The 16103-nt window shown below is 47.4% G+C and overlaps 1 protein-coding gene across 1 annotated transcript; it reads right to left on the bottom strand.

The window, feature by feature from the left end:
• Positions 1–799: 799 nt before the first annotated feature.
• Positions 800–15858, bottom strand: LOC137908818 (chondroitin sulfate proteoglycan 4-like). Its single transcript, XM_068753240.1, has 22 exons — positions 15795–15858; positions 14215–14378; positions 12160–13260; positions 11598–12008; positions 11397–11518; positions 11007–11115; positions 8912–10240; positions 8495–8587; positions 7777–8268; positions 7442–7552; positions 6925–7110; positions 6666–6848; positions 6310–6486; positions 5914–6112; positions 5676–5807; positions 5335–5510; positions 5054–5249; positions 4514–4685; positions 3983–4370; positions 3595–3747; positions 2282–2863; positions 800–1912 (listed from the first exon to the last, which is right to left on the bottom strand). Exons 1-22 carry the CDS (start codon positions 15856–15858, stop codon positions 800–802), a joined length of 7653 nt encoding a protein of 2550 aa, XP_068609341.1.
• Positions 15859–16103: the final 245 nt, after the last annotated feature.

Raw genomic sequence — 16103 nt, 5'->3', positions numbered from 1 at the left:
TCTGTTTGTTGACACCGGGCTAGAACAATTATTTTAATAAAACAACTTCTTAACAGACAGTATGATGGAATCTTTACAATGAATCTATTTGAATCGTACGTCTGTAACGTTTCCTTAAATATAATTTACAGCTTAATTTGACCTTTAATTTGTCTTTAGTTTATGTGTTGTTAAATACAATACTTAGTATACTTATTTTCAAAATGTTCTTGCTTTAAAGTTGTCGCACAGAAATATTAGCACTGCTTGTGAAAGCAAAGAAAAAGCTCATGTCCTGATTCTGAAACAATCTGACGTGTTTCTGGTTATTCATCATTAACACATCGACATTTACTTACATTTACTTTACATAACACAATGAGGACTTCCGTTTTTCTGAGGCAGCATCAGCGCCGTCTGGAGAGCCGACACCGCCCTTCATGGACCGCAGGTCAGGTTGCTGCAGCTGAAGCCTCTTCATTATTTAGACCAGCCTCCTCTTCTGTCCTCCACGTTTCCTTCTTCAATGGATTCTGACCATAATCAGCCGATCAAAGATATCTTAAAACTGTCTTTGTTTCACATTTCCTTCCACTACACGTGACAAAGCTTTCCTTGGGGGTCCGTTCAAGAACCTAAATATAATGGCATTCATGCATTTTCTACTTAAAAAATAACTATTATTTAACAACTGTCCATATTTCTGTCCTCTTTTGAAATACTTCATCCGTCTGATGTGCCTTAGAGGTCCTGCACGCCATTTATACCTGTCAGTCCAAACATACACCTCTAAGGCACCGTTTTCCTTACAAGACGTCCATTAAACCCAGAACTGGCCGTCTTTACGAGCAAGAGATCTGGATCGAGGAGATGTCTTGACTCCCGCAGTGAAAACGGCACGACTCCAAGCCGTCTTATCTCTTCCTCCACTGCTCCCGCACCCACCTGCCCCATCAGCTTCAAACGGCCCCCAGAACGTCGTCCCTGGTGCCAGACTTCTCCTCCTAGGACTAATTGCCACCCTGGGTGAGCTTGGGCAGCTTCTCGGGCCCAGCGGGGTGACAACCACAGAGGGCATGGCCGCGCTCCGCTCCGCACGGCCCAGGTCGGGGCTCTCCTCGGTGGGCGGCGCCACTCTGGCCAGCTGCTGGAGGAGCTGCAGCCGGGCTTGCTTCTCCTGGCGGTGTCGGAACACGAGGATTAAAACTATGAGGATTATGATGAGGAGCAAACAGGCTAGCAGCGGCAGGATGATGAGGAGCGGGTCCGAGGCCGGGCGAGGGAGGACCTCGACATGAACCGGGTGGGAGTCGGGAGGAGTCGCCGGACTGTGTTTGTCTGAACCGGAAGGATCGCGGGGTTGCGTGGAATGACTGGGAGCCCCTCCGGCTCGCTCCACGCCGCTGCCTGCTCTTCCTCCATGACTCCCGCTGCGTGTGCGGTTCCCCCAGCGGCTGTGAGGCCTCGTCTTGTGCTGTGTCCTGTTGGGATTCTTATGCGTCAATATATGGGGGGGCAAACCCACCCCGGCCCTGCTGTCCGTCGTGGATCCCCCTCTTCTGACTCCTCTTCCTCCCGCTCCTGCAGCGGTAACGTTTTGCGCCAGCAGATGGGTGGTTTCGTGTTCCTGACTAACGCCAGCTGCTTTACTTGCGCCGCCGGGACCATGATGCATCTGGTGGTGGGGGAGGATGGTGAAGTGAAGCTCGCCCTTCGCTGGCTGGACATTTCCAGCCCTCAATAAGAAGACGAACGAATCATTGAGCGGCGTGGCGGGGGCATGACCTCGACCTGTTCTCGCTGCAGATGTGTTATCACGAGGTCGGTTGTCATCGTCACCGAGAATCTCCTCGATGGCGACCCGGCCCTGCACCACATCTCTGAACGTGAAAGACTTCAGGAGCTCCGATGCTCTGTTCGGGTCAGAGGTCATCTGCACACATGCAAACACAGAATAATTATATCTTCTGCCGTTGAGTTCTTCCTTTGCCTGCAGAGGAAGGAGCGGCAACGAAATGTGTGTAAAGTGCCAAGAAGGAAAGCAATGTTTTCCATTCAGGAAAAATGAGCAGCTGGTAAGTTTTAAGATGGAAACGCTTAAGCCTCGGATTAAGGGATTTTTCCACTGTATTATACTGAATTATTGTTTTTACTGTATTTGAATGTAAAACAATGGCTCCCTGTAAAAGAGGAAAACAACCTAATATATATATAAGTTTATATTATTGATTATTGAACTATTGTGTTCCGGACTGATGAGTCCCTTTGACCTCTAATAGATGCTGATAGGGAACATCTTTACCTTCACCAGCTTTCCGTGTTTCGGCGGGGACAGAACCTCAAAGACCGGGTTGGCTCGGCTGACCCTGGCCAGCTCCGAGGCGTCGATCATGGCCTTCCCCAGCTTGACAGCGATACCACTGGGGACTCTGACCGGCTCCCTCAGGTAGACCAGAGGCCGGACGGTTACCGTCACCGTCTGCGCCGCTACATTTTCGTAGTCGACGCCCGGGGAGGAGGCCGACACTGAGACTTGGAAGCTGTCTTCTGATTCGCTAAGATCAGTCATGTGGTAGACAACACGGCCCGACTGCAGGTCCTGGTGGCGGAACGTCGTGACCTCCAGGTCATTCATTGCAATGCGTCCGTGGCGAGGGTGTGCGGTGACCGTGTAGGTGATGTTGGCCGGGCTGACGCCATTTGTTTGAGCAGCAAAGTGATCGGTTGTCAGGACAACGGCGGTCCTGCCTTGGGCCAATGACAGCCCGGTGTTGTTCACCATGGAGACAGTGGGCTTTATCACCTCCAAACTAAACAGTTTGTAGAGTGGACGATGGTGACCATCGGTTACGTTGAAGTAAAAAACACCTGCCGAGGGCTCACCCTGACAGAGAGGACAGCAAAGAGAAAATATAATATATACATTAAATATATTATAAATATTAACAGAAGAGAAACAGAGTAAAAAATGAATGAGAAAGGATGCAAACACAGTAAAATTTGCATCTATCAAGATAGTTGATTTCCAGAACATAGAAAAGAGCATTTACCCAGAATCCACCTGGATCTGTCTCCTCAGGTATTAAAGACAGAACAAATCCGCTGACTTGCTCCGATGTGGAATTAACTTTAAGACGACTTGTTAGAAATCTCTGTCTCTAATGGGGAGATAGACCCCCACCCCCACCCCCCGCCTACACAACGGTGTCAAAATCTATAAACATCGATCAATAATCAACCGAGATATTAAGGAATGACTTTTGAAGCGCCATTGACTGCAATGTTAACAAAAATGTCCAAGTGACCCAGAATCCAGGATCTCTTCTGGATATTCAGCAAATATTTGATTATCTGTTTCTGGCAACGTTCCCAACATTTCCTGAACATTTCATCAAGATCGTAACGTTTTGAGTTATGTTGCTAACACACAGATAAACGGCCCCAAAAACACAATAAATCTAAGAGCTAATGCTGTGAGTTCTTTTAATTCTTTAATGTCTCCACATAGAAGGAATAAAACCCTGAATTCAAATTCCTGGATTTCTGGGATTTGAACATTCCTGTCATTGCATGCTTATCATCCTCCACGTGGACGCCGTTTAAAACCACGGTCACCTGCTGTATGAAGTGCAGCCGGCCGTGGTTGACGTCGTACTGGGTGAAGGAGGTCACCGGTTCTGGCCGTTCCCCCAGCGTCAGGTAGCCGTTAGTGGGTTTACTGATCACGAGGTAGTGCAGCTCCTCCGGAGGCGTGTCCTGATCCTCTACCTGGACATGTGGGTTGACAGCAGGATGGATTATGTATGACAGCAGGATGAACACATTAGCATGTAATGTTTAACAATACAAACTTGTTGTTTTTAAGATTAATGTAGAATAAATAGTCTGTTGTTACTCTGACTGTGAATTTTGATGCATTGGAGGAATATATTTTGGCTTCTATGATGAAGATCAGCGGGATCTGATCTGATGAGATCATTTTAAATGTCATGGCTGTCTCAACCTGCAGATTGTCCGGTCCAAGCACAACTCTCTCCCCGACCACGACCTTCACGCTTGGGGCTCTGCTCCCGATGAGCGGTGGCTGGTCATTGACCGGCGCCACCGTGATGTTGAACGTCTCCGTCACCAACAGGCCTTCCTTTGCACGCCGAAGAGAGGCCACGCCTAATGATGAAAGGGAGGACGGCGAGGCCGAATACAGAGGGGGAAATGAGGAAGAGGAATCAGAGGAAAAGCCAGACACGGAGGAGAAGGAGGAAGAGGAGTCGAGATGCGAAGGAGCCACCCAGGCCCGGAAGGTGAAGCTGTCGCTCCTCGTCTCCGAGTCGTCGTGGATGTATGTGATTCCAAACTTGTTTAATGTGACCTGAGAGAATTCAGGGTGATTTCTGAGAAAAGACAGACGTACAAGTTAATTGAAAGGCCTTCATCGTTAATCATTTCATTTTTTTTAAAGTATTATAGCGTTGCCACTATTGGAGCAATGAAGTTAATTAATATTCGTTGTGATTTTATCTACCGAGTCAAACACCTGGTGAGGTTGTGCCCTTGTATGGACAGAGTGCCGTGTCGGGGCGGGGCGATCACGCGGTAAAGGACGCGGTGCTCTTTCCGGTGGGGCTCTAGAATTTGCCCAAGGAGATTGGAGGCATCGAGCTTAGAGCCGTCAATCGTCACCTTGCCTCCCTCGGCGACCACGGCACCTGAACGGCACACGGAAGTGTAAAATACGCAACCAAGCTCATCCTGCTCATCCACACGGTGATCTGGATCATCACCAAAAGGTTCTAGATGGTTCTTGGTATCTTTATACACCAACCAACAGAGTCGATGTGTATTTTTAACAGATTTTTTGAATCCATTAATTATATTTTATTTCCTGACCTCAATCTGGATCAGATCCAGAAGACATTTTTCATGATAGTGATTCATGATAGAAAAGCAACCTCCTTGGAAGGAGGTAAAAACAAACGATGTAAATGTACAGATAACCAAGGTAATGGAGACCTGACCAATTCCACAATGACAGGAAAAGTGAAATGAATGCAGAATATTTTCGATCACCCAGTACCTGCATTGTTCAGCAGTCGGGTTTTACGTCGGTCATCGTCGTGATGTCTGTCGGCCTGGTAGGAGATTGCGATGACGAAGGTGTGTGGAGGAAGAAAAGCAGGAGGGGAGGAAACGGTGAAGGAGAAAGAGTCTGCAGCCGACCATCCCACTGACCCCGGCCTCGTCTGATCGTAAAAGATGACGCCGTCATTCACCTGAGATTTCAAAGGATCTCATTTCAGCCAAGCAAGCAAGCATTTTCAACAACAACAACACACAAATACACACCAACACTCCTACCATGCTTTGTGTGAATGTGGAAACGGTTTGCGTGGAGTTGTCGGGCAAACGTCGGATCAGACGTCCGAGATTCGGAGGCGCGGTCACTGCAAACAGCACAGAGCGGCTTCTGTTGGCGTCGCCGCCGCCGTTGGTCACCGCCTGAAGCTGCTGATCGGAGATTACTGTCGCAGAGCCTTAAAAAGACGCAGCGTGAGCGAGAGCAGTCAGGCGTGTGGCGAGTCACATGAATGGCTGTCGAGGAAGTCTCCAACGAAGCTGAAGAGCCGTCTGAAGAAACGTTCACACCAGAGATTGGGAAACGTTCGCTCCAGTCTCACACCTTTTTAGTAAAACCCCACCTGGGTAGACCTCCAAAGGCTGATTCCTCTTCAAGGTGAGCACCAGAGAGGAGGCGGTTGTGCTGAAGATCTGGCGAGGGGCAAAGTTCACGCCGTCGTTCACCTGGAAATGAAAGCCACCTGACAAAGCACCTAAGCCCCCCCCCCCCAAAAAAACAACAACAACAACAACAGCGGTTAGTTATCTTATTCTTATTCGTTCTAATAAATAGATACACTGATAGTTGAACATGCTCACCGCTGTGCAGGAACACCAGCTGAGCAGTTTGCAGGTGATACTGGGTGAAGTTGAGGATGGGCCTGGAGGGGGCGCTCTTCAGTGCCAGGTGACCGTTGCTGGGTGGCGTGATGACGAACTCCAGCCCCTCGGGCAGCGTGTCTGCGTCCTCGGCACTGAGCTCCTTTGTGGTGATGTCTGTCACCGAGTCCGCCCACACCTGAGAGGACAGGAAGGCTGAAACTTTAGATGGGAAAACAATATTTACAAATATAGTTGTCCACTGCTGTGCCTGTATAAAATGACAACGATTGACCCAGAGTGAAAATAATCCCACACACACATTTACATAACACACACCTACACGAGACACTTTTTGTGTGCATCATCACCCCCCCCCCATCACCCCCCCCCCACCTTCAGGCCCTTGTTGGCCACGACAACAGGAATCTCATCATTGACAGGTATAACAATGACGTGCACGGCGCAGGGCAGACTGTGCTTCCCGAGTTCCGTCTGATTGGCCACGACGGTGAAGCCGTCTCTCCGAGTGTCGCTGCCGTCGTGGATGTAGGAGACGTACTCGCGTTCCACCTGGATACAGATACAAAGACGTGAAAACGCACGCAGGTAATAGATGTTGTTCTGTTTTTTACATGGCCTACATCTAATAAGACAATGCAGAACTAAATTTGAGTTGAAATGAGGGTTCAATAATCATTTAATGTGATTTACTATCTATATTTTTTATATATTTATGTGCTCAATCAGACCTCAGTGTGTGTGAAAGCAGTGATGGGCATCCCCGGGATACGGCTGTGCTCCAAGTGTCCGTGCCGAGGAGCAACGACGACCTGGTACAGGAAGTCCATCTCTGTGAAGTGGTGATTGGTGACTTTGATGATGTCAGAGGTCAGCGGTAGGGAAGACCCCTCATCAAGGGTCAAATCAGACACCTGACAAAATCAATCATCAGATTATAATCCCAGATAATAAATACCTACTGATTGTTGACCGGTTTGCATTCCGTACCTGTAGAGGCAGCAAGTTGGGGATGATATCAATGTCCAGCCTTATCGGTCCAACCGTTGTGACCCCATTGGTTGCCTCCAACAGGAGAGAGTCATTGGTGCTTCCTGCAGCATCCTGATGGTAGATAATCATTTTCTGGTTTATGTCCTGCTGAGTAAAGGATCTTGTTGACCGCTCAGTGATGCCCTGTGAGGAATAACACAAAACAAAGAGCTGGATTGCTCTTATTTTGGATCATCTTGGAAAGTGGCATAAAATATATGCTGGATATTGTTTCAGGATGAGAAACAGCAACTCGTATTGGTTTGATTTCAAAATCAAAATGCGAAAAGGGAAAACTAAAGGGACATTAAATCTTTAGCGCCTCTGCATCCCTATAACTTTAGATGGTTTTGAGTATCTATCAATAAATGAACCACATTTGTTAACATTAGCAGCATTAAAGAGTCTAAACTAAATCCAGATGTGTTACTTTGATCAGCTTTAATCCTAACAAAGATAGATTGTTTGCTTGTACTTGATAGGAGCGCTGCTGCTCTCCGGGGGGAAGCCTCTGAAGGAACCCCACAGTGGGGGGGCGCCGGACCATGAAAAGGATCTCCGATGGAAGGTTGTCCTCATGAACCACCTGTTGACAAAATGCAAACATGAGTCAATAATATGTTTACTGGTACATGCTTCATTATTTTGAGTTGAACATGTGCAATTCACGAGATGAGGAATCCTGCATGTAAAAAAAAACACAACAATTATATAAACAACAACAATAATAAGGTAATTTCTTTGCTGCACTAAACACGTGCTCGATGTTCGAGTTGTTCAACAGTGATCACACTGACGCGGCTGCTTTACCTCCAAGTGCCCCCTGCTGACGGAGACATTCCGCCCCTCAGCTACGACCACTGGATGCTTATTTTTCAGCGTCGGTGGCCTCCGGTGACTTTCCAGGTAGACTTTTACCAGGACTCCGATGTCCCGATGTGCCGCCCTCCTGCCTCGCTCCCTCTCCGGGCCATCCTGCCTCACTCGTGCCGTCACATTGAAGCCGTCCGTCGACTCGTGGCTACCGCCGTGCTGGTAGACCAGGTGCCCCGACAGCAAGTCTTGCTGGGTGAATTCTGAAATTGCTTCTGCTTTTGTTACGGTCTCTCGATCGCCATCCTTAAAGCAGAGTGTGCCATGTTTGGGTGGAACGAAGACCTCGTATGTCACTTCCTGTGGGTCTCGGACGTCAAGGTTGCTGGAGACGCTGAGGTTGGCAGAGGTCAGTGCCGTGAGCCCACCCCGCTGGACCTTGAGGCCGGTGTTGTTCTCAGGTTGGAGGTAAGGATCCTGAGCCACCACCTGCACATTGCATTTAACCGCAGCAGTGAGCAAACAATGCTAATTTATTTCATTATATATTTCTTACTAGGAATAATGCTTGATTGATTTTTTGATTGATTTTTACTTTTGAAACTCTTTTAAGATTTATCTTGTTTAAAAATTTGCCACTGGAAACTGACCCATTTACAGTAAAATATCAGTAACATTAAAACCATCTACCGGTATTTAACATGTGAAGACTCACCTCCAGCAGCGTGGACACATAATGCTTCCCATCTGATACAAAAAGCACAAAACGCCCAAAACTCACTCCTCTGTGGACAAACAACACCTTTTTCTGAAAGGAGCAAAAAAAAACCAGTGTTGCATAATTTTGCTCTTTTTAACTCCAGTACAACTGAACATCTCAAAAGCAGCTGATGACATCATTAATCATCTAATCCCTGAATGTTCATGGATTATTATTCCTTTGGATTACAGGACATAATTTGCTCTGAATCCGTGCATGGTCACTTGTAACAATTAGTCTTGATGAGTTTTGCTGGCTCATTTAAATTATGACACTTAAATATATGAAATCTGAAATCATCCTAACTAAATACCTAAATAAATATTCTAATGGTTTGGATGTGCAGAAATGTCTCAGATTAACGGCACCGACCTGCTCAAGGTCCCGCTGAGTGAACTCATACATCTTGTGACTGGTGTCACTGGCCAGCACCAGTTCTCCCATGGGAATCCCCCTCCGCGTGTACACCAACCAGTCGTCCTCAAAATCAGCATCATCGTCCCGGAAACAGAGGTCGTTCAAAGTCACCAATCTTTGTCCGTCACGGGCCACGTGGAAAACTTTATCAACGACCCGGACGGGTCTCTGATCATTGACAAGCTGCACAGAGATGTTAAAGACATGTCCAGTGGCGTTTTTATCCTCCTTCTGGCTCGCTCGTTTGTGGGGTTTGAAAACCGTAATCTGAAAAGTAAAAAAATCCCGCTTGGTCTCGCTATCATCATGGATGTACACGATCCTCTCCTCGATGATGTCCTGATTTGTGAACGTCACGACGTTATCGTCGATGGACATTGAGTTGGAATTATTGATCCTCCTCATCTGCCCGTGCTTCGGGCTCCCGGTAAGGCTGTAGCGGACCTCCCGGTTACTCGCCGTATGAGCGAACAGGATGTCTTTGTTGATAACTTTACGCCCGCCTTCCAGGACTGACAGTCCTTTGTTGACGACGCTGACGGGGGACGATTCCGTTTTGATGTTGATTCTGAAGTTGTAAGCCGTTGAGTTTGCGTGCGTGGAAAACACCTGGAAGCTGAAAGTGTCCCGGGCGTCGTCGGGGAGCCTGTTGAGAAGCTCGTACCTCACCGAGCCGTCTGTGACGTCCTGCTGGCTGAAGGTCGAGTGCTTTTGTAGAGGTTTGTTGTCGAGAAAGAGCCTCCCTTTCTTCGGCGCCGTCAGAATTCTGAAGAACAGGTCGCTCTGGTCCAGTTTAACACCCTTTGAAATCACGCGGAGGTCATTGGGAGAGACGGCGGTACTTCGAGCACTGTTGACCTCCATCTTGCTCCGTGTCACCTTGAAGTGGATCCAGCGCACCACAATGCGGAAGACAACCTCGTCCGAAGCCAGAGCGCCGATGCTGATTTTACACTTGAAGCAGTCAGTCGCGCTGTTCTGGGTCTGAAGGCCCAGATGCGTGCTGACGTATCTGATCCGTTCCTGCTCTAGAAGCCTCTGAGTGAAGGATGTCGTTGGTTTCCAGTCGCCGCTCGAGTGCAGCCGCTGGAGCTCGCCGTACTGTGTCAGCTCCGTGACATCATAGAGGATTTCCACTTCCCGATCTGCCACATTAACTTGGACCGCAAGGTTAGCGGTAGTGATGGCGGACGTCCCGCCTTGGTTTATGTCCAGCCCCGTGTTATTCACCAGTTTGTGTTGGAGTGGCACGGCCACGATCCTCAGAACGACTGTGTTGCTTAGCTTAGGAGGAGAAACAAGGAAAGGGAAGAAGTGAGGATAGGAGACGAGGATAAGACCAAAATTCAGATCATCAGCATCATTTAATAGATTGATCCGCGGGTAATAACCTACCCCTTCAAAACATTTAGTTAACTTCAAATTCATTTAGAACTTTTAGAGCAGCCCTGATTAAAAGACGGTAAGAATTCAAGACGAGGTCATCAAACTAATTAAGATTAGCTTTTTATTGTCATTAAATGTTTTACACTTTTTACACTGCAAACACACAATGAAATTCCATCCCCCCCCCCCCCCTGTAATATTACCTGGAAAAGGCCAAATCATTTCACATAATGACTTTTACATGCCATTTATATTAGTTCACGTAAACACTCCATCCATCTGTTCCTGGCCCGGCCCCTCTGTCAAATTTTAGAACCCATTGTGACCCGCGAGTCAAACATTGTGCCCACCCGTGGTCTAGAGTAGACCTTCCCATTCTAAAAATGCATTGAACTGTAAGTCAGGCTGCGTAAATTAAATTATCTTAACCTGATTTGACTAGCATTTCCAATCTCGAGAGCTGCTGGTGATCTAAAAACTCCAATATCACTAAAGTCAGCTGGGCTTGTGGGAAAAGCTTAATTAAAGGCATATCAATGCTCAGCCAAAGGCTTCTTCGGTTCTGATTGATCGGCGAGTCCAGTTGACTTTATTCCACACACAGATCAACATTTCTTTATGCTACATTTTATGGATTACTTACAAAAGGGATTACTTAACTTACTTTCAGCCCATCACTGACCCGGAATGCCATCCGGGAGGTAGGGACACCAGTGTGGACAAAACTGATCTTCCCATTCTCCAGATCATTCAGGGAGAACAAGTCTATGGTCCTGAAAGATACACGTGTTCCCGTTAAACTCAGTGTCCCTTGTAAAGGGAGTCTTGTAGTCTGGGGCGACTTGGAACCAACAGTAACAAATCATCTGATTTTAAATATTATCTCTATCTGAAAGGAGACTGCATTATTTTAACACTTTTGATTTATCTTTTTCCTCTTCTTGTCCCTTGTTCTTAAATAAATCATATATTATACACACAGATATAGAAATGTCTCCACTAGACCTCTACGGTTGGTTGAAGCACGATTTGAGACGCGTTCCGAAGCACGAACCTCCCAGGGTCATCCTGGTGCTCGAGGTATCCGACATCAGAGCTGAGGTTCCCCAGGCAGCGGAACGCCAGCTCTGCTGGACTGCTGTCCGGATCCCACACTCTCAGCACATCTGTGTTCAGCTGGGAACAACGCGTTTATAATGATCATTCCTTGCTGCCATTGAATTTACAAACCTTTCGGGCATTCCGCTGTTCCTACCCGTCGTCTGAACTTCTCCACCACCGTGAAAAGGTTCCCCTCTGGCAGGCTGAGCGCCGGCGCGTCGTTAACAGGACTGACGCTGATGTCAAATCGGTGCAGGCGCTTGTCCCTCAGAAATGCAGGCAGCTCTTTCTTACTGCTGGAGAACACTGAGAACGTGAAGAAATCCTGCAGGGACTCTGACCCACTGTGGACGTACGTCACCCGGCCCTGCCACAGATCCAGCATGCTGAAAGTTCGGTCGACCTCCTCTGCTCCGATGAAGATGGTCCTCCTCTGCCCCTCGCCAAGCATCCCGTCAGAACCCGGCGTGAGGTCAAGCCGAAGCTGGCCGTGGACAGGCTGCCCTTCAATGCGGAACATCAACTGGGACGGATGTACACCCAGTTTACGGAAATCTAGCTTTACCTGGAAAGACGCGTAATCAGGAAGTGACTTAAATATTGGTGCTATCTTATGAAAGTTCCTTCAAATCAGCTTATTTGAACTCACATTTCTGAACCTGTAAATAGCTATATAAGAGAAACCTAAGCAGGGGGCGGGAGACAATCAACCCTACCCTCATGTGTTTTGGTTCCAGAGCTGCCTGGCCTCCCTCTGCGACCTCCAACGTTCTCAGAAACAGGAAGTTAGGCTTCTTCCTGTCGTTGCTACTCGGCGTTGTGCTTTTGACATCAGGCAGATAAGCAGTCTGTGCAGCGGGAGCTCGCCCGGATCTACAGCCCACTCTGACATCCTTGGTGACGGCAGCATGCTCAAGGCCCATTCTTTGAGAGTTCACCCTCATTTCCCGGAGGCAACCTCTAAAGGAGCTTCCTCTGCCGGCCAGTTGCCCCCCGGACTCAACAGACATGAACCCAGCTTGCCTCGCATCTGTTCGGGCTTCTTCGTCCATTCCCCCGAGGAAGAGGGGACCATTGAGCCGGATGCCCTGGAGCTCCAGGCTCAGGTTGGCTCTAACCGACTCCTCATCCACCGTCAGCTGGATGGCGTGTGGCAGCAGGTGTAGCCGGATGGGGTACCAGGTGGCGTTGCTGTGGACACGAGTCAGAGAGCGCACCTCAGCCCGACCTCCCTCTCTACCCCCCACTGTCGCAACCAGGTGACCATCTCTAATTTCGACTGCTACAAATCCTCCTCGTTTGGCGAAGCCGTACAGAATCACGCCGTCGTCCTCCAGCGGCGAAGGATGCAATTCACATTGGAACACGCCCTCCTGTGACACTTCCCACGGCGGGAGAGAGATAAAGGATTTAGAGCTGAAGAAACTCACAGGATCTTCTTCTGTGGCAGAAAACTGGGCGCTACATCCCAGAGAAAGCCCACCGGTGACCTTATATCCAGAATGAGGTTTCAAGCTGGACAGCAGGTTGTGTCCATTGAACACAACTTCATCCATGCAACCTCTAAACCCACTGGAGATATTTGAGAGGCGTGGGTGGTTCATTCCTGATGCCCCACCGACAAAAAGTCCGTGCTCAACGCGGAGCTCCACATCTGGTCCCGGCATGAGGACACTGGCGTGAGCGTTTTGGTCCACGGTCATGGTGACGTGATGACGGTTGTGGGCCAGCACCACGGAATGCCATGCCAGGTCGCTGAGGTCGACGCCCTTCTCTGAATGAAGCAAACGCTCGCCTGAGCCCAGGTCCAGACGCACCTGAGGGGGGCGAAGGGGGGCGGCAAGGGCAGGAAGAGAGGAAAGGATGGATAGCACATGAAATTAAAGTACAGTATTTGAAATATTTTGTTCTACGTCAAAACACGATCTTTAATCCATAAGACAAAACGTTCAGCGGCAGTGATCATGTGACAGGATCTGAGAATCAAGGGAGAATAACAAATATCGCTGCGGGCTTCTCTCTTAACTAGGATCATGAACTAACTTGTTCGGAAATGAAGCAAGTAGTGCCAGGGGCTTGTTGGGTTTTCCTCTGCGAGTCAATGTGACACTAAACTGCATGTCCGCGGTTTTACTCAGCGCATGCCGTGATATATGGAGCAATCTTCTCATTTTGAGGGAGTTCCGATTGCTTGTTTTACTTCCACACATAGTTGTAGGGAATTTCCATACTAAATGGAACACCACAACATGATTACGTCACGGCGGGGCGGCTGTGGCTCAGTTGGTAGAGTGGGCCGTCCAGTGATCAGCAAATCGGTGGTTCAAATCCCAGCTCTGAAGTGTCCTTGGGCAAGGCACTGAACCCTAAATTGCTCCCAGTAGGCAGCACCTTGCATGACAGCAGCCGCCCACTGGCGTGTGAATGGGTGAATGTGAGGCCTCATGTAAAGTGCTCTGAGCACCACAAAGGTGGGAAAAGCGCTATATAAGTGCAGTCCATTTACATGCTGACCCTACAGTACGTTTATTTTTGTACTCCTATCACTGATTTTAATGAACGTCTCATTAGTGACGTCACATGAAACAGGGGTGTAAGATTGGCCGGGGCAAAACCCCACCTTCTGGACTGAAAAGATGACAAAGCAGGAAATGTCTTCATTCAACGCATGGAGCAAGCACGAGAAACATGGTTGATCTCCTAAAACCCTAACATAGTGCATATGCAAATTAGTATTTTTTAAAAACTATAATAAACAACATTTTGTTGACCTGTAAGCACCCAGAGATCAGCTCCAGCAGTACGAAGTCTCTGCCTCCAGCTGCCAAAAACAGCAGCCCTGCTGGACTGGAGGTTTGAAAGCGAACGTGGAGCAACGTCTGGATGGAGGATTCGTTGGTGCGCAGATGGATGTGTCCGTCCCCGTAGAAGGACACTACGACATTGAAAAAGATATACAGAGAGAGATTTTATTAATTGTATGGGTTTGACGCTTTTCTGATCGATGCTCCTCCCATTTGTCTGTATTGACTGGCTTGTCATTGGGGTGTCGACTCTGCACTTTACACCTGCAAACCAAATTCAATTAATGACAACTAATGCATTCGGGAGGGGGTCACCCCGATGTGCTCCGATGCTAATTAGCCTCGACTAATGGCCCAGATTGGACATTTAGTGCCACACACTTTCTCGAATAAGGTCATCACTGGGGGGCAAAGCCAATAAAGAGATCTGACTGGAATTAGAGAGAGAAAATAGAAGCTAACATATTTAATGATTAGATTGGTGACAAATTCTAAAGTGTAATCAGATTACACTAATAGAAAATAACATTTTACCTTATACTTATATGTTTTCAGTCTCTAAATGTTGCCTTTTCTTGCAGGAGATGAAAGCCATTGATGAGATGACAAAAACTGCTGATTAACTTTTAAAATTAAATGATTAGTAAAGAAATTCAGACGAGGAGGGTTTTTTTGTTTTTTTTTGGTTACTGTTCGCACTAACCAAATTCGCACTTCTGAATTCCTTATTTTCATTCTCGCTTTGTTTCCACTTCGTCATACAGTACTAATCTCAGTTCTCATAACATCTTATCATTTCACATTCTTCAAATGACTTTGCATCTGTGCCGGTAAAAATGATAATTTATCATAAAGGCTCTGTCAGCAGGCTGGCCCAGCGTGACTCTCTTCATAAAGCCTATAAGCCTGTTGTCAATGCATCCCATGTCTGTCCATCTATTCCTAATCTTCTTCTATGATACCGCTGAACATTGGATTATTGTTAATCTCCCTCCAGTCACAGACAGACCCAGAAGGTGTGTGCAGATCTTCAATGTGCTAACATCAGCAGGTGTAAAGACGTGAGACATGACTGTTATCCTCTATTCGATGGTGATGTTTGTGGGTATTTTAGATGACAGCTCTGAGGTGGCGTTGAGTGAACGGTTTACAGAACTGTGGTGTGTGTGTGTGCGTGTGTGTACCATAAATAATATTACTGCTTGGTAAAGATAAAGATAAATTCTGCTTTTCTTGTTTTTAGAAGAAAATTATGCCACTAGAAGAAAACAAACATAATAATGTTCACCAACGTTCAATTTAATTAAAGGTGTATACAAATACATTGCTTTTACACGATTGTCATCATGTCCTGCATTCTTTCACTAAAACCCCGATGGGATTCAGGATAATTTCATTGTTCATGAATGTGAAAACTACACTAATATGTAAATATATATATATGTTTACATGCTTTAAAGGTGATACATTTTTCATCATAACCATCTTCCCTGACATATATTTTAAGAGTTATAACTTTTGCGTCTCTCTCATGTCCCTTGTCTTACCTCCACAAACGTGTCCTGTTGAAATCAGCAGGAGCAGAAAACAACGAGCCACAAAACGTCCCATTGTCAGTCAGGCATTGTCTTTGCGACTCATCTGTGTTTGGGCCTGTCACTTTCAATCAACCACCATTGCACGACGTCCCTGACAGATTAAAGCCTCTACCCACTTGGGTAGAAGTACCTGCGAACCAAAGCAGCGAGGAGGAGCGCCTCACTCTGACACGCACATTGGCTGCTGATGTGCTCAGTGCCGAATATGAACACTGGGGGGAGGTGTCCTAAAACAAAGGGAGACAGAGGAGAATAGGA

The sequence above is a fragment of the Brachionichthys hirsutus genome, chromosome 19, assembly GCF_040956055.1.
Source record: "Brachionichthys hirsutus isolate HB-005 chromosome 19, CSIRO-AGI_Bhir_v1, whole genome shotgun sequence".
Lineage (NCBI taxonomy): Eukaryota > Metazoa > Chordata > Actinopteri > Lophiiformes > Brachionichthyidae > Brachionichthys > Brachionichthys hirsutus.
Note: the sequence above shows the minus strand (reverse complement) of the source record. Positions and strands in the feature narration are given on the sequence as shown.